The 16,496-nt window shown below is 57.6% G+C and overlaps 6 protein-coding genes across 6 annotated transcripts; 2 read left to right on the plus strand and 4 right to left on the minus strand.

Annotated features, from left to right (window-relative positions):
* Nucleotides 1-71: 71 nt before the first annotated feature.
* Nucleotides 72-3,493, minus strand: CMQ_5757 (uncharacterized protein; the record flags this gene model as incomplete). The annotated part of the gene is made up of 5 exons (XM_014313344.1): nucleotides 72-408; nucleotides 472-1,041; nucleotides 1,171-1,980; nucleotides 2,473-3,387; nucleotides 3,489-3,493. The coding sequence occupies 5 exons, from the start codon at nucleotides 3,491-3,493 to the stop codon at nucleotides 72-74; spliced, it is 2,637 nt and encodes an 878-aa protein (XP_014168819.1).
* A 138-nt stretch (nucleotides 3,494-3,631) lies between these two features.
* On the minus strand, nucleotides 3,632-6,194 carry CMQ_5789 (golgi transport protein; the record flags this gene model as incomplete). Its single annotated transcript, XM_014313376.1, has 7 exons — nucleotides 3,632-4,352; nucleotides 4,417-4,689; nucleotides 4,743-5,316; nucleotides 5,374-5,399; nucleotides 5,464-5,618; nucleotides 5,685-5,906; nucleotides 5,976-6,194. 7 exons carry the CDS (start codon nucleotides 6,192-6,194, stop codon nucleotides 3,632-3,634), a joined length of 2,190 nt encoding a protein of 729 aa, XP_014168851.1.
* Nucleotides 6,195-7,322: 1,128 nt separating this feature from the next.
* Nucleotides 7,323-8,186, plus strand: CMQ_5512 (uncharacterized protein; the record flags this gene model as incomplete). Its single annotated transcript, XM_014313099.1, has 1 exon — nucleotides 7,323-8,186. The coding sequence occupies one exon, from the start codon at nucleotides 7,323-7,325 to the stop codon at nucleotides 8,184-8,186; it is 864 nt and encodes a 287-aa protein (XP_014168574.1).
* Nucleotides 8,187-8,397: 211 nt separating this feature from the next.
* Nucleotides 8,398-12,539, minus strand: CMQ_5581 (uncharacterized protein; the record flags this gene model as incomplete). Its single annotated transcript, XM_014313168.1, has 3 exons — nucleotides 8,398-9,005; nucleotides 9,067-11,767; nucleotides 12,180-12,539. The coding sequence occupies 3 exons, from the start codon at nucleotides 12,537-12,539 to the stop codon at nucleotides 8,398-8,400; spliced, it is 3,669 nt and encodes a 1,222-aa protein (XP_014168643.1).
* A 1,307-nt stretch (nucleotides 12,540-13,846) lies between these two features.
* On the minus strand, nucleotides 13,847-14,455 carry CMQ_5724 (uncharacterized protein; the record flags this gene model as incomplete). Its single annotated transcript, XM_014313311.1, has 3 exons — nucleotides 13,847-13,951; nucleotides 14,005-14,346; nucleotides 14,438-14,455. 3 exons carry the CDS (start codon nucleotides 14,453-14,455, stop codon nucleotides 13,847-13,849), a joined length of 465 nt encoding a protein of 154 aa, XP_014168786.1.
* A 312-nt stretch (nucleotides 14,456-14,767) lies between these two features.
* On the plus strand, nucleotides 14,768-16,031 carry CMQ_5791 (rRNA processing protein; the record flags this gene model as incomplete). The annotated part of the gene is made up of 3 exons (XM_014313378.1): nucleotides 14,768-14,815; nucleotides 14,897-14,969; nucleotides 15,025-16,031. The coding sequence occupies 3 exons, from the start codon at nucleotides 14,768-14,770 to the stop codon at nucleotides 16,029-16,031; spliced, it is 1,128 nt and encodes a 375-aa protein (XP_014168853.1).
* Nucleotides 16,032-16,496: the final 465 nt, after the last annotated feature.

Genomic DNA, 16,496 nt, shown 5'->3' on the forward strand with positions numbered 1-16,496 from the left:
AGTTGTCTCTTGTCTCTCTCTCTCTCTCTCTCTCTCTCTCTTATTCTCTCCGCTCAGTGTCCCTCCTGCATCTATGATCTGGTGCTGACCAGACGCCATGCCTTTAATGGCAGGGCCTGCAGACGCAGAACTTGGGGCCGGATAAAGGTTACGAAAGTGATGGTGCCAACGAGGACACATATGATGTTGACAATGTAGTATCCGTCACGCTGCATCTCGCAGGTGCCAAAGCCGGCCAGACAGCGCTCCTTCTCGGCCTGGACGGAGCACGAAAACGGTTCGGTCACGATGGGGCCGTTGAGCGTGACGCCGGGGTTGGACGAGGTCGGGATGCAAGTGGCCTCGGTAAAGGCGTCGACGAGCCGCAGGACAAAGATGCGCGGGAATGTGCCGCCGAGATTGCAGACCCTGGGAGGTTAGAGGAGAATAGGAGAAAGGAGAGAAGGAAGAGAAGGAAGAACAAAAACTCACGTGGCCAGAAGGGTCATGTAGGTGCCACCGATGACGGGATCGGCAATGCGGGCATGGAAGGCGGAGACGGCGACAAACATCATGGTGTTCATAAAAGTGGACATGACGTGCTCGACGATGACGATGAGCAGGTAGGACGTGTTGACGCCGCCGGCCGGATAGAGGACGACGGTCAGCTGGGCAAAGACGGCGGCGGCCAGACGGCCGATGAAGCCCCAGCACCAGAGGCGCATGGGAGTGTAGGCCTGGGACCACTTGCCGACATAGTAGCCGAGGCCGATCTCGAAGGGGAAGTCGATGAGGACGGTAAGGGCGAGGTTATCAGTGCCGAAGCCCTTCTCGAGCAGCTTGAGGTTGGTGACGCCGTCGTTGGCCTGGAAGCCGATCTTGGCGATCAGGTGGACGAGGATGATGGCCTGGACGTTGCGCAGCTTCAGGACGCCCCACATGATGCGGTAGACGTCCCAGACGCCCTCCTCGTTGTGCGAGCGGTCCTCACGCTTGAGCAGGGCGAGCGCGACGGTGACGACGATGAAAGCCCAGCCCCAAAAGGTGAGATAGCCGCCTAGGCTGAGAAGGCCGTGGTCGAGCGGGACGGCACGGAAGTAACGGTTGGCTTAGTCCTTGGAGTGGAAGGCGAGGAAGACAGTGTAGGAGAGGAAGTTGCCAGCGGTCAGGCCGACGGTCTGGGCGGTGGACGCGTAGGAGATGTTGCCGGGCGAGAGCAGAGTGAGGGCCCAGCCGTCGACGGCGATGTCCTGGGTGGCACACATGAGGACGAGGAAGAACCACCAGCCGGTAAAGGTCCAGACGGTAGGGCCGCCCGGCTTGCCGGTGGTGGCCATCAAGTCCTCGACCCGGCTGCCGAGCCAGAGCATGCCGACGCCCGAGAGCAGCTGAATGGGCAGGATCCAGCTCTTGCGGCGGCCGAGTCGCGGGCTCCAGAGCGCGTCCACCACCGGGCTCCAGAGCAGCTTGAGCGAGTAGGGGTACGACGCCAGCGTGAACACGCCGATCTCGCCGTACGACATGTGCTGCTTCAGCAGGAACGGCACCGACCCGGTCGCCAGTCCGAGCGGGATGCCCTGCAGAAAGTAGAGCAGCACCAGCAGCCCAAAGTTCTGCTGATCCTGTCGAGGCAGCTGGCCGAAGCCGTGGTTGTTGAGCCGCGGCGTCGCCACCACCTGCTCGTCCAGCGAGAACGACTCGCGCGCCATCAGGCTGGCCGTCACCACGTCCGACTCCTGCGGTCCGCCTTTGCGCCGGTACTCCACGCTTGTGTTCATCGCCGTCGCCTGTCCGCTGCTGGTCACGATCCGCAGCCCGCTGCTGCGCGTCTGGTTTGCGTATGCGTTTGCGTCCACGTCCACGTCCGGCGTCGTCTCGCTCGCTCGCCCGTTTGGCTTGCCGCTCCTGGATCGCCGAGCTTTGGCACCCATGGGCCCGTCGTCGAGGTCGTGTCGGTATTCCGAAAGAGGCGGGAGGCAGAACGGATGGCCGTGTGCGAATCTCGTGTATCGTGCAAGTGTAAGCGACCGAGCTGGCAAAGATACTGTGGCAATGCGACTGCGTAGTCAATCCCAAAAAGTACGGCCGGCCTTCTATTCGTCCGAACGGTATAGGTGGGTGCCTGGGCCTCGTATTCTGTTTTTTACCCCTTCGGCCTCTGAAGCAGCTAAAGCAACCGTGGCTTCTTTCAGGGTGGTGTCTGGAGGCAGAAGCTAGCAAGGCGGCAAATAGGCAGAGAGCGTAAGACAGGGCTAGCTCGCCGAGAGCGGACGGGAAAGGAAGGCGAGAGAGAGAGAGCGCGGCTTCCCAATGGCCGTCGAACTACGGAGTACATCCGCCTGTGAGCTCCACGGGGGAAGGAAGGGATGTGTACGGAGTAATCTCAGATGCGATCTGCACACACGTGACTAGATCTCCACAATCACCTTGGATTGGATCCTTTCGTCGCGCCTTTTGCACTCTTCGCGTTTCTCTCCTACATTCACCACCTACCTTCTCCCGGCAGCCGACAGCCGACCAAGGTAAGAGCCGACCGATGTTTCCTTTCGCACGCCATACTCCCAACCAAAATCCGAGCCAGCCCTGCAGTGAAGACAGCCAGACACGGGACGAGGACGAGGTGCGGTCGTCCGCGCCTCTCCCGCTACACCCCCGTCTCGAATGCAGCTGCGCAAGCTGGGTCCCAGACCCGGCTTCCAGCTGTCGTGAGAGGATGGAGTCCGGGTACAGTCGAGGCGAGCGGCAGAAATGCGACTCGCCCTCACTGCTCCCGGCCTCCTGAAAGAACAGAAATCTGAGCAGGTGGAGGGGTGCTGGGCTGAAAGCAAGAAATAGGGCGCGGGACCGACGAGTGTCTCCCGTGTTGGACACCATTCTGTGCGGCGGCGCTTCTGGCGATGGCCTGCTTCACGCGTTTCCACCGGTCCGAGCCTGCTCGGACGGAACAGGGAGGACCACCCATCTTTTATATTGGACCGAGAGGCCTCGTTGGAGGGACTGCAGGCGCCCACAAAGCCCTCTGGCCTTCCTGTGCCGATGACTATCCAAACCCATGAATAGTTTTCAATCTGAGTTCCGGGAGAATCGCAGACAGGATCTTCCTGGCTCTTCTCCTCCGTGGAAGAAGCTGCAAGGGCTGACGCGAGAATCGTCTGTGCGAGGTGGTACGTCTGGAGGGGAAACATCGTCCTTCCGTGCCACTGTTGCTCGCTTTCCGTCCCAGCCTCGTCCGTTATTTCCTTTGTTGCCCTATGATGCGAAAGTCTTAAATGGACACAAAAGCCAAATTTGATGCCTTGGCCTGTCCTTCTCCCACGGTGTCCCGGCGGTCGACGATCTCGGGGCGAGGAGGTCTTCTTCCTCGAACCTCGTCGGCCGTTGGCGTATCCCTGGAAGAGGCAGGTCTTGCTGCAAAGGAGAACCATAAGAGAGCTAATCTGAGGGCCCTTTCCACTCCTTCCACTTGTCTTTCACTGCACGTCATATCAGCAAAGCTAACGCATGCGCACCTCATAGTTGTCGACTATGATGCAGACCTACAGCTTACATCCATCAATACATGTTCTTGTTGTCTTGTCTGATCATTTCGCTTTATTCCATCCGCCGTGTGATTACGTCAGCCCTCAGCTCTCTGTCTGTCCTCTGTCGCCCGTCATGTCGTCGTCTCCTGGCCCAATCGCTCCAGCTCTTCCCGGCAGAATTCCTCGGCATTCAACAGTTCTGTCGCTCCGTACACAACCCGCCGCTTTGCCCGATCGCCGCCGCCGGCCGTCCGGCCTACCCACTCCTGCAAGTTGCCAAACTCGTCGATGCTGCCGCCGCCCACCATAAACACAATGGCATCGCTGAAGCCCTGTCGCCGCTGGCCAAACGATGCACCCGTGCCCGGACCCTGCACGCCTAGCCCGCCTCCGGCACCAGGCATGCCGCTGCCGCTGCCGCCTCCACCGGAAGCTCCGCCCCCAGCCCCTACACTCAGGCTGCTTCCCGACCCGCCACCGTTGCTGCTGCCACCCCGCACCATGGACGCTGGTGGCGGTATGCTGCCGCGCGCGTGCGAGTTGCGCGGGTCAAAGTACAGGTAGTTCTCCGTCTTCGTCATGGCCGAGCTGTTGGACGTGCTCGGGTCCATGATCGAGCCGACGATGCTGGTCACCGTCAGGTCCCGGTTGGCCGGCAGAAAGTTCTTGATCGAGCCCACGATTGACTCCAGGTTGGCCGACAGGTTCGTCGGCATGCCCGTCTCCTTCAGCCGGTCCGTGAGCCGCGACGAGATGGACGAGAAGCGCCCAAACAGGTCGTTGGACGCCGACGCCTGCTGTGGCGTGTTGTGGATCGTTGTCAGCTGCGTCATCTTGGTCGTTGCTCGGACCCTAGAGCGGAAAGTATGTTAGCAAAGCCTCTCGGGACTCTAGATCGTCTGCTAGCGATACTCACTGCCGAATGTAACCAAGCGACGTCGTGTTGGCGCCGGCACTCTTCAGCGCCTCGTCAAACTGCGCCCACTCGGTCCGGCCGACCTCCTGCTCGGTCGTGAGGAACCAGATGATAAACAGGCGCAGCTTGTCTGTCGCGTTGGTTCCCTTAGTATGGTCATTGATTAGCTCCAGCACCTGGGCCTTTGTCTGCTTGGCAATGCTCTCTTCGATCTGGAAGAAGTTGTCGAGCTGTCGGTCCTTGATGCCCGTCAACAGTGCAGCGAGTATGTTCCTGGCCCTGCGTCAGTTCTGCAGCAAAAAGAGAGCGGCAGAAACAAAACCTACATGTGAATGTCAAGCACGGCCTTGCGCTCCCGCAGCTCGGGAAGCAGTGTTATGGCTGCCTTGAGGTGCTGTGCGCTGGCACTGGTGTCGTTCTGCAGGTCCTCGATGGACGAGGCACCCGTCCTCCGGGTAATCTCGGTGGTGTCCTGCTTGTAGCGGCTCAGCTCGGCATCAATGTCCTCGGCTACCTGGGGGAAAGGCAGCGGCGCGTTCTTGTTCCAGAAGAAGTCGTTGGCGGCTATGTCGTAGGTTTTCTTGGTCGAGCCCTTGGCCGGGTTCTGCTCGTCGACGGGCGTCTCGACGGAGACGCGGTTCAGCTTCATGTTCAGCACATCGTGCACCAGGCTCTGGTACGTCCACGAGTGAGACAGCATGGTCGTGAGATCAATGTTTCTGTCCAGGATGATGAGCACCGGCCGTGAGACGGGCGTGCCGGTCGACGATGCCGGCCTTCCACCGCTCGCGAACATGTTGTCCTTGGAGCTCAGAAGGTGGTCGCGCAATTTGCGGTCGAGTTTTGTCGCGATCATCTCGGCCGCCATGCCCTTGGGGCAGCGGATTATGGGAATGACACCTGTCGGGGCCTGTCAGCATGACCGGGGGCAGGTACAATTTAGCAAAAAATACAAACCCATTGTGACGACGACGCTGAAGAGCCTGTCAAGAATTGTTAGCTGGAGTCCTGTTCGCTGCGTACAGTCTCCCAGGCGAGGCGGCTTACCCGCTGACGATCTTGTTGACGACGTGGTCCAGCTCGTCATCGTTCGTCTGTGCCGAATTGAGGGCCCAGTATGTGTGGTCTTTCTGCATGCCGAGGCTGAAGAGGTCGCGATCAGCGCAGATGAAGTTGAGGTACTGGTCGTAGAGCTGGGCGATCTGCCGAGCACTGTCAGTTTTTCCAGTCCGGTCATTGGACAATCCCCTTTAAGGACGGACACTGACGTTTTCTTGTGTTCCGTTGGCCACCGTCTCTGCAGCGAATTCCTCGAGCAGCGGCCGTGGTATGGACGAGAGAAAGTTGATGTAGGCGGGTGAGTAGAGGCCCTTTTCCAGATCGCTCGTGATGCTCTTGAGGTTCTGGGCCGTCGGCTCGACAAGGTAGACGACAGGCACATCTTCGATCTGGTGGCGCGTGGACGCCAGGTGCATGTGCATGGTCACGCCCTAAATCTCTGTTAGCGATAGCTACGAGGACAAGGCGGGAGAGAGGGGAAAAAAGACAGAAAGAGGTACCATGGATCGCAGGTCGCTGACGCGCAAGACGCTGCTGACGATCTGCATGCCGAGATCGTCAAATACGAGCACCTTCCAGACCAGCTCGCCATCGGGGCCGACCACGCCGAGCTGCTGCTGCTGCTGTCCCAATTTCTGGTCCGGATCGCTGCCGTCGGTCTGGTTCAGGTTCAGCATGCGCTTGAGCGCCGCAATCTGCTTGTCCCGGAGCGTCGACATGTTGACCGGAGAGGATGGGCGAGGGAACGCAGCAGTGGAAGGGCACAGACGTCAGGCTGCTCCGACGCGATGCGAAACGCTCGGTGAGCTCGGTGAGCCCAAGCCGATTGGAGGAGGCTCGTGAGAGTCGAAAGGCAGATGGCGGGGCCGATCGAAAAGAATGCGAGGGGGCTGACGTTGCTTCTCTGTGCGGTTGGCGTCACAGTCATCTACAGTCAAGTACTGCTGCTGCCCGGCGTCGTCGTCTGCTCGGCTTGTTTGCACGTTTCGGTCTGCCGTGTCAGTCGGGACGGCGCAGCAGGTTGGCCAGATTGTTTCTAGAGCTGTTTCGTTGTCCAGTTGTAGAGAGCCGTGCTGGTAGTATAGTTACACTGTAGTACACTGTATTCGGAGCTATGATTATCCGAATGGCTCTTGGTGGTCCCTCTCAATTTATCTGATGGAATCGATAAGATGCTTTTGCATGAGTAGTGCGAAACACGAGTAGAATCAAGTGGCCTTGGGACGCACACGAGATACGCAGAGAGGCACTAGCAGCTACGGAGTATTCCGTAAGATGGACGTGTTAGGTTGAGAATAGAAGAACTCATGGAGAAGAAAGACGGGCTAGAGGCTAGAGGAGAGCTCAACAAGAAGTGTTGACTTGGTATCACGTGATATGACGGCCGAGTTCCGCGGAGCCTGTTCTGCTATTGCTTGACAAACCCTCAAGACAGCAAATAAAACAGAGAAGCGAAGCAATTACCAGACTGTCACCGAGCCGAAGCTGACAGCAAGACGAAATTTTGTGGGCTCAGACGTCGGCGTGCCGTCTTAGCTGTGCCCGGATAGCAAAGTCAGGTGAGGGACCTTGCGCCCAAAGCCAATCGCCCCACACTTACCAGACCGGTCGCGGTTGCTGCTTCTCGTATTGTAACATCCGCTTTCCCGACCCCCTCCTGCTGTACGGAGTGGACGTGCTTTCCTCTGGGGAACATTGTGCAGATTTAGTGCATTCCGTCCCCGATCTGTACATCTCGACAACATTGATTCCCCTCGTCTTCCGGCGTCCTGTGTGCCTCGTCAATCACCCATCCGGCTCCTGCATCTCTTTCTTCTCTGCTGCCTCCTGCCTCTCCTGCCGGCACGATGAAGTTCTGGCCCGCTCTCCTCCTGGCTTCCGGGACTGCTGCCTCAGCCGTCCTCGATCCGCCTCTGGTGGCTCCTGGCCGCAAAGCCGACCTGTTTGCCCAGCATCACCGCTACGACCATCGCGAGGACGGCACTGCCGGCTCTGGCTCTGGCTCTGGCTCTAGCTCTCCGCCGTCTCCGCGCCGCATTCCCACCTCGGCCGAGTCGGCCGTGCTGGCGCGCCGCATCCTTGCACTGACGCCGTTTGGCACCATTGCGACCGTCTTTCCGCACGACTCGGGCTCTGCTCCGTCCAACCTCGACGGACTCCCCATCGGCTTGCCCGAGTACCTGGCCGACTGCGAGGACGACTCCGGTAACCCGACGCTGCTGGCCATCACCATCGCCACGTCCTTCCGCAACGCCCGCGCCGGCTCCAACGTCAGCCTCGCGCTGCAATGGGAGCCGCCCTACGCACCGGCCCAACGCCGCTCCGTCCTCGATGGCCTGCAGACGGCTCTCGGCTGGGGTCCCTCGTCCGCGCCCGTGCCCTCGGTCGCTGCCCTTCCCCGCTTCTCGCTGCTTGGCTACCTCGAACCCATCACGGGCCAGGACGAGCCCACGTCCGATCTGGCGGCCTGTTTCGTCAAGACGCATCCCGATGCTCGCTGGTGGCTGCCCGGAAATTCCATCCACAAGTCCGAGTGGCTTCGCCTCGTGGTCACCAATGTCTACTGGATCGGCGGCTTCGGCGACCGTGCATACATTGGCTGGATCCCCGTCGATGAGTGGCACAACGTCTCGCGCGCCGACTGGGAAAAAGTCCGTCTGCCGGGTGAGAAGAAGGGCTGGAAGGAGTCGGAAGTCGGTTACCGTCTGTGAGGTCTTCCTGTCTGCCCTTACATATATGCATTACAAAGTATTTCAGTGATCTTTGTGCATTCCCGTTGCATGTCCAGCTTGTGGTTCTTCGTTTCCATTCACTACCTTTCCGTATCCGTATCTACATGAATCAATGCTCCTTCTCCGGTTTTCGTAACATCCATTGGACGCCCACATGATGACCCCGAAAAAGTATAATTACAAATCGACCTCAGTCCACGCGAATGACTACCTTCCAGCCGAGTGCTCCGGCCTCGCGGATGGCACATGCTAGACAGCCTCGTCGCCGACGGCTGACCAAAGCATTCCACCCCTTCTCTGCGCAAAAGGCACGGACCATGATTTCCATATCGGATCCAAAACGCCGCCTTCTTGTCTCGTGGTGCATCTGAGATGGTGGTGGCGTAGGCTCGTTCTTTGCTGCATATGCTGAGGACCCCGAAGACCTTGACGACTCCGATGACCCTTTCCTTGGCAGCTCGGCTCCAGCCTTTGTCTGTTGTGCCGCCGAATCAGCTGCCGAGTCAAGTGCAGTAAGCCCTGTAATCGGGGAGATCTCTCTAGTCAGCAGCGGGAACACGCTGTCAATCGATGGCCTCTCCGCGAAAACAGGCGACAGAGGCATTTCACTGGCTGTTGGCTGTGGCGAGAACCCGGTCATGCAGTCGATCACCAGCACCTTGGCAACCTCAGCACGCGCAGACCGATTTGTCGACGCGACATAAGCCACCAACAGTTCTGCCAGAGTCTTGTCCTTGTTCTCAATCAAAGTTGTCAGATGTATGGACGCATAGGTGTAATACTTGTGCAACAGATGGCCTGTTTCGTGTCAGTAGAGGCGACATCAAGCCTAGCACCATTCTATCGAGTATGGGCATACCTATAGGAATCGAGGAGCTGGCGTGACCCGCAAAGCCAGAACCCGTCACGTCTACCTGCTGGATCGTTGGGCTCGAGGGTGACTTGAGCACTTTGACGCGCTGGGACACCACACACGGATGGGCCGTCACAAAGTAAATGTCGTAGAGGAGCGTGTACGTATATGCTTTCTCGGGGCCACCGTCGCTGGACAGCCCGAAGGAAACCGCAGCAGCTGACTTGAATATCGACGCTTTTGCTGTCCCGCTTCCGGCTTTGGTCGAGTTTCCTGTTTCCTTGGGCCGGATCTCGTGATCCTGTCCCTCTGCTGCTGATTCGGAGTTGTCAGAGAGCTCAAAGCGGCGCAGCTCGATCTGCGTGTGTGCAGGCGGTTGCTCCTTGTAGGTTGTTTCGAACGGAATAACAAAATCTGCAGGCAAGACAGACGCCGGATCTGCGTCTCCGAGCACGTACGATCCGCGCTCAATGGCAGCCTTGCCCCATATACGTGCACGTCGATGCAGCAGACGGGAGTCTTCGGCCACATCATCGACGTTGACGTTGATCCATCCGCTTCCAAAGCCATGCGGCAACACATCCGACGATACCCAGCCCATGCACTCAGCTGCACCGGCACCGGCAGCTAGCACGCGGCCAACCACACTCGCCGTGCTCCAAAAACTCTTTCCGTGATAGACGAACCCAGCACCCAGGTGAGCTATGTTTCCAAGCTCTTTCATAGCCGCCTCATCGCTTTCTAGCAACGCGGCCATCAACAGGGTACAGAGACCATCTCCAGGCAGCATCAGTCCTGACAAGTAGCTCTTGGACAGCCAGCCGTTTGGGTGGAGACCGGCAACTACCTTTCGCCGACGCGGAAGCTTCCGGTTGAATTCCAGCTTGGTCTTTGATGTCGCCGGGATTGAACAGGTAGACATTAGCGATGCTAGTGATTTGACCGCTTCGCTCTCCGTAGCCGTGAACTCGGCTATTTTGGTGTTCAGCTGCTCCTTCATTTCCACGCGGTGCCGAAGTGTCTGCTCAATCCGCTCATCTGGCCACCGCAACTCTCGTGCAAAGTGGACGATGCCATGTTGCTGGCGCCGAACATACTTTGCCTTCATGGCGTATATACGTCTTTCATGGGGCTCGATCGGCGCATGAAGGTGGCCTTCGGCTAGGGACAGCTTCCTTGTGAGCGTTGTAATCCATCCAATAGTATGCTTCAAGCCCGACTCTTTGGGCTTGTTCTTGGCCAGACTAGCAACGTTGATGGTCCCTGATCGGAAAAGTGTTTGGGGCTCGCCTTGTCTCTCCTTCTCTGGTGACTCGAACGCTTTCTTTTCGACTTTCTCCTCTGGGCCACCGACCCGAACAACCTCCATATTTTCAAGCCAGGCACGAGCAATAATAAGAGACCACCTCACAGACTGGTTGGCCTCCTTCTCAAATCGTTGGACCTCGGCGGGGCGGACATACTCCAGCCCAATCTCGTCGCCATCGGTAATTGCGTCAAGACGGAGTAAAAGTTCCGTGGATAGCAGGATTTGGAGAAGAAGCCAATAGCGCTCCGTGTATCGTTCGCCGTATGTGTTAGATTGTGGTGCTGCTGTAACCTCTTGCGGTCGCACTATGCCATCATCCAGCTCGTCCGGAGCGGACGATGTCCATAGTATCTGGCCAAGCCTAAGGCGCCACTCGACGTGGGAAAAGTCGATCCAGACGTTAGGCGTTGCGAGCACATCGAGTAGAGCCTCAATCTGGGCGACAAGGTGGCCGGTAACACCGTTGCCCCAACTGCCCGACTGGCTACTGGAGCGGACATGGAACGATCGAGCCTTCTTTGGTGGATGCAGGATATGGCCAAAGAGCTCATCATAGAACTCCTGCCCTTGGCGTGAGCTGTAAAAGTTGCCGGTGGCGTAACGTCGGCCATTTTTGATAAGCTCTTCGAGGATCTGAGTTTCACCAACGAATTTGACCCCGCTGGCGTTCTGGTCTGCTGTTTCTGACTTTGCGGCTGTCGGCGTCATCAGATTGCGGCGGGCCTCCCTGATAGCAGCCGGTCGCGAGCCGACTGTATCAAAACCGAACTGCTCTTCTTGCAGAGCATCCGACACAGACAGCTCGAGAGCCGCTTCATAGCCGATAGTGCCCTTTTCCAGACCCTGCATGCTGAGCATGCTAGGCCTCTCACGGCACCGCGGGTAGTAGTGGCCACGTTTTTTAATCGGCGGCGGGTCGTCGGCCTCTCTGGTCAGGCCGTCAATGCTGGTCTTTTCGGGGCTATGATCCTTGCATCTTATGACGTGCGGCCACGCCGTGACGGAGCTCCAAGCAGCATCTTCTATGCGGATGTGATCGGCGAGGTCACGGATATGCAAGGCCTCGTCCCAAGGAAACGCGGTGCTCGGATGAGGTGCACCGGTGAAGTGGCCTTCAGAGCGAGCAAAGAACTGCGGAGCGCCCGAAAACAGCGTCTCAATGTCATCAGCGGTGAGATTGGCCATGATGCGAGTGAGCTTCAGCACAGGCTTGGCAGGCGGTCTGACGTCTGGTATGTTTCCAGGCAACGGCGGCGCCGGCAATGGCTTGTCTGCGTGCACGGGAACCACTGGGTGTGAAGGCGTGGAAAGCAGCAGAGACGTAATAGACGACAAAGCTGGCCGAAGCGGGGAAGCTGTTGGTATTAGCGAATCGGACTGCAGATGCAGATGCAAATCCTAAATCCTAGGGTCAGTCACTGGGTGCTTTGTAAGAGCAAAACGGAGAGGCCGGACAACGTCGGAAATGGGGGTTTATGAATGTGACATCAAGCAGGTTCTTGAAGAGGAAAACGAACAGACAGAAGAATCCGGTCCAATGCAGCATGAGACAATGAGGCAGGTGCGTCGCTTTCCTGTCTTGGCACTTACCCCAACTCGGCTCATACGACCAGGTCACGAGGAAGGAATGAAGGGGGAAATGGAACGACCAAAACAACACAGGATCCCAAAAAGGAAACGGAAAAACTGCCAGGAAAAGCTGCACTAATACGGTGTAGATTTGAAAACAAAAGGGCCGCTTGGGAAATAATGTCATGATCTCATGAGATGCAAAGCGGAAAAGCGGAGCTTGTAGGACGACTCATCTTACCGCGTTATGGTTAGCGGCTGCAGCTGCGGAAGCTGTGCTCGTAGCTGCAGTAGCGGCATTACGTGATGTTACTGCTGTAGAAGTATGGCGCCGTCGGTGGGAATGCCTGCTAGACTGGTGATCCGGCGGGTCTTGCGGTTGGGAAGGCGCCAGCGCGCGGCCGGCGCCCCGGACGGATCGGCTGATCAGGTCGTGTAGCAGTTCGCGCTTGGAACAATGTGCTTTGGTCGACGTGCAGCCGTCCCCGTGCTCCCAAGCCTTGCCGGTCGTGACGATGGCATCGCTCTGGCTCCGGGTGCGCTCCGAAGAATGCGGAGACACGTCGCGGCCGGGACGCTTGAGCTTGGGCAAGGACAGCATCGCGGAAAATGAGCTGTCTGTGTTCTGCGGTCGCTCAATTGCTTGCGGATCGGACGTGGTGTGGCAATCGGCCGAGGCGTGAACAGGAGTCCGAGAAAGTCTAAGAAATCTGGCAAGAATAGAATGAATGAGACGAAGTCGAGGGCATCTCAGCACCAGCACAGAAGGAGGGGGGCTTAAGAAGGACGGAGGGTGGTTCGGTCACACTGCAACGCAGCAGCCTGGGAAACAAAATGAGAAACGGAAAGGCACGGCCAAGACGACGGATGGTAGGCTGAGGGTCCCGGCCGTTCTTCTACGCCTCGTCCAACATTTCGGCCTGCTGCGTACGCATCCTGTTATTCCTACGGAGTATTATCACGGGGCAGCAGCATGGGTGTATCTATGCCTAAATTGTAACTTTATAAATAAAATACCACAGCACCCCATAGAAAGCGCACATCCCGTCCGTGTAGGGACCCTACGAGATAAAAGTCAGCCGCCCTGTGGTCCTTTAATCACGGCTCTCTCGAAGCTGCGTTTGCATGCTGTTTCCGATTAGGTTTGGGGTGGAACACAGTCGTTCCTTCGGCGAGCCCTACGAGTGCATAGTATTCCGTAGATGCCCGAGGATCTCTGGACATATTTCCCAGCAGGGCCACTGCCAACAGGCTTTTGGGCAATGTGTTTCAAGTCCACGAATGGCACCAAGGCGAGATGCGTTTCAAATCGCGGGACCCCTGACCCCGGACTGGCGATTACGACCCTGCAGACTCCGTACGGAGTACATAGGACGGGGCATCGAAGCCAAAGAATGTTCCATGACCCACCGGTTTGATGGAGAGATAAGTCCAATACAGCGCTCACCGGTACTCCGTAGTGCCAGCGGTTTTCGCGAACCTTGCTGCCGTGGCACCCATTCAACACGTACGCGGACGGTGAGCACGCAGAATCAGGGGCTGTGATCCCCTCTAATGGATCGACAACCGTCACCGCCCTTCTTGGATGCGTAGCAGTCACGGTGACCGTGGCGACACGGACGCTGCTCTTACGACGATCACCCCTTCCAGCTGTCCACCGCTCCCAGACACGCACAGTGGGATGTTCAGGCCAATTTGGGGGTATATCAATCTCACATAGGATTTGTCTCCACATGTAATCTCATCATACGTCGTGGTTGCTGTCGTCTCAATGACCTCTAGCTTCCGTCTCCGTTTCCGTCCCAACGGCAGCCCGCCAGATGCCAGCGCCGGTTGGAATCGGTCTGAGGCCACACTTCAGACGAACTAGAATTCCCAAGCTTGCCATTTCCATTTCACCTCAAGAGGCTATGCGGGAGGGGTGTCGTGAACCACGATCAGGAGGTATTTCGAGTCGGGAACGATGACGAGTTCTTGCTTCTTGGTTCGTAATCGGAGCAGCTTCAGTTCGTCCTTCTCCACGTTAGATGTAGCAAAACCGCGAGCGCGTGTCATGTCAAACCCACCTCTGTGTCGATGGCCTCAACCAGGTCTCCCGACGTTTTGACGAAATTCCACACCAGACCAGCCAGCTCCCGCGCACCCTGGGTCTCATCTAGTTCGTCGACGTCGATGCTGAGGTTGTTGTTACTGGCATCGCCTGCAAATGAGCCACCCAGGGCTGGGCTTGCTGGGCTTTCGGTCACGCCGTTCCGGGTGCGCCCAACAGCTGTTCGGATCATTGTAATCTGGCCCTCCATCTTGAGGATCGCCCCTGATGACCGGTCCAGTAGTATTGTAGCCTTCACGCCGGCCTTCTTGGAGAGACGACCCAGCGTCTCCTCGAGAACTTCACTGCCGTTACCTGCCTGGCGGGATATCGGCACCACGTACCAGCGTTAGCCGTGTGAAGCAAACAGTTGCCAACAGGGACAGTGCGACTGTGCTCCCCATACTCACCGGTAAGTCTGTTGCCATCTTGTCGGTGTGGGCGCAAAGTATCCAAGCTTCCGTCGCGAGCTCGAGGAAAGGGGCAGGAGAGGTGGGCGATATTGGACGTAATTTCTAACCAATTGGGCCCTGATAGCTGTTTGTGGTGTGCAATGCGCTATCAAATCGTGGAGCTGCACAAATGGGGAGACCCCACACTGTGGTGATATCAGTGTGCTCCCGTGTCTTTCTGCCTGGTCTCACCGCCAAAAAGTTGATCGCAAAGCTTGTTTTTCCGCCATGAGTCGGTTCTCTCGAGAGCTATGAGTGGCGTATCTGGCAGACGATGACTGCAGCAACATGGGGTCCAGCACGCGGAAGAAGAATGAGAAGAAGAAGGACTTTCAGGTAAGTGAAGCTTGCTTTACTAGCAAGCAGAACAATGATACGATAATGTGAGCAAGAAAGGCTGACGGAAACTCCGAACAGAAAACAAAGTTGAAAGTGGGCAAAGCAAGAGCGAAGCCGACCAACTTTACGGACACAAGTTTCAGGTCCAAATGTATGTGAACTTCTTCTTCATGGTGCCGGGTAGATACTCCGACTGACTTGTCCAGCCATCGTTGTCAATCAGCAGTCTCTTTCTGAGACAGCCCCAGAAGCAGCGGTCCAATTTCGGCACAATCTGTCGCTGGCAGCGTCGTCCCGGTCGGACAACCAGCGCCGCGATGCACTGGCTTACTTGACGAGCCAAATCTCTGGAGGAATGAATGATAGAAACAGTGGCAATGGCAGTGGAAGCACTAGCCACAATCCAGTGGGCACCGTCGGGGTGCTGAGCAAACTGCTGCCCCTGATTTCTGACCCGGCCGCTCCTGTACGCACCCAGCTGCTGAAGCTCTTCCGTGCCCTTCCGCCTGATGAGGTGCGCCCAATGGCCGCAAAGATCTTGCTCTACGTGCGTGCCGGCATCACAAATCTGTCGTCGGCCGTGCGCGATGACGCCCTGAGCACGCTGGAGTGGCTGCTGGAGGTCGCTGGCGAGGACCTGGTCTCAAGCCCGGGCGGTTGGCTCAAGACGCTGAACGGCTTTGGCGCCATGATGGGGTGGGTGGCACCTCCGCCTCCAGGCTCAGCAGGAGCAGGAGGCGTGGGCTCTGGCTGGAGCTCGGCGCCCAAGTCGTCGTTTGCCGCGATCGCCACCAAGAGCGGCAGCAGCAGCGGCGGCCGGCGGCTGGCCACAGGCGGCCAGGCATATGCCCGGCAGATCGCTGCGCTGGCCAAGTTTCTTGAGATTGGCCTGCGCCGAGAACAGCCCTCTCCGTATGATCCAAAGGTCCTCTGGGACAGCCTCTATCGGCCGCCGGCGGCCACGGCAACCATTGCCAAGACGAACCCTTTTGGACATCTAAACATTTTCGGAGCTCCGCGGGACGAAGACAGTGAAATGTATGCGGATCGCGAGGACCGGCAGCGGGTGTTTGCCAAGCGCTGGCAGCCGACCATCACCACAGGCGTCGAGGAAGCGCGGAAGGAGGGTGGTGCTGTGGGACGAGCGGCAGCAACGCTTCGCGATGTTTTAGAGACGGGCATGAGCGACTATGATTCTACTACTATCAGCTAGGTTATCAAGAAAGTGAGATATGCAGGCAGACCTTACGGCAAAGTAGCTGATCAAAGGGTGATACTCTCGAACATGTAAATCGCATCTGCTGCTGGAGTCTCTCGCTTGATGCGGAAGAACCTTCTGGCTGCGACGCGTAGCCATATGGAACTAAGCGACTATTCTTGTCTCGCTTAAATTTCTGCTATAAGCCTTGTTGCTGTCGTATTGTGCGCGAATCAGAGGTATGACCGCGTTGCTTCAGGTCCTCCAGAGCCCCCATAGCAACTCTTAGACCGTGACCACGTCTGTCTTTCGTCTTTCACATCGTTAAGGCAGGCGCGCTACTATCCTGGACTTACAGACGCACTTTCCTGATTCGACTATGCACAACGGAAGGTGGTGTGAAGCTGTTGGCCCCCTCGTGTCACGGCCCTTCTGCCGCCCCCTCCCCCTTTTTTTATTTCTACGAGTTTATTCCACCTT

Source organism: Grosmannia clavigera (genome assembly GCF_000143105.1).
Source record: "Grosmannia clavigera kw1407 unplaced genomic scaffold GCSC_89, whole genome shotgun sequence".
Taxonomy (NCBI): Eukaryota; Fungi; Ascomycota; class Sordariomycetes; order Ophiostomatales; family Ophiostomataceae; genus Leptographium; species Leptographium clavigerum.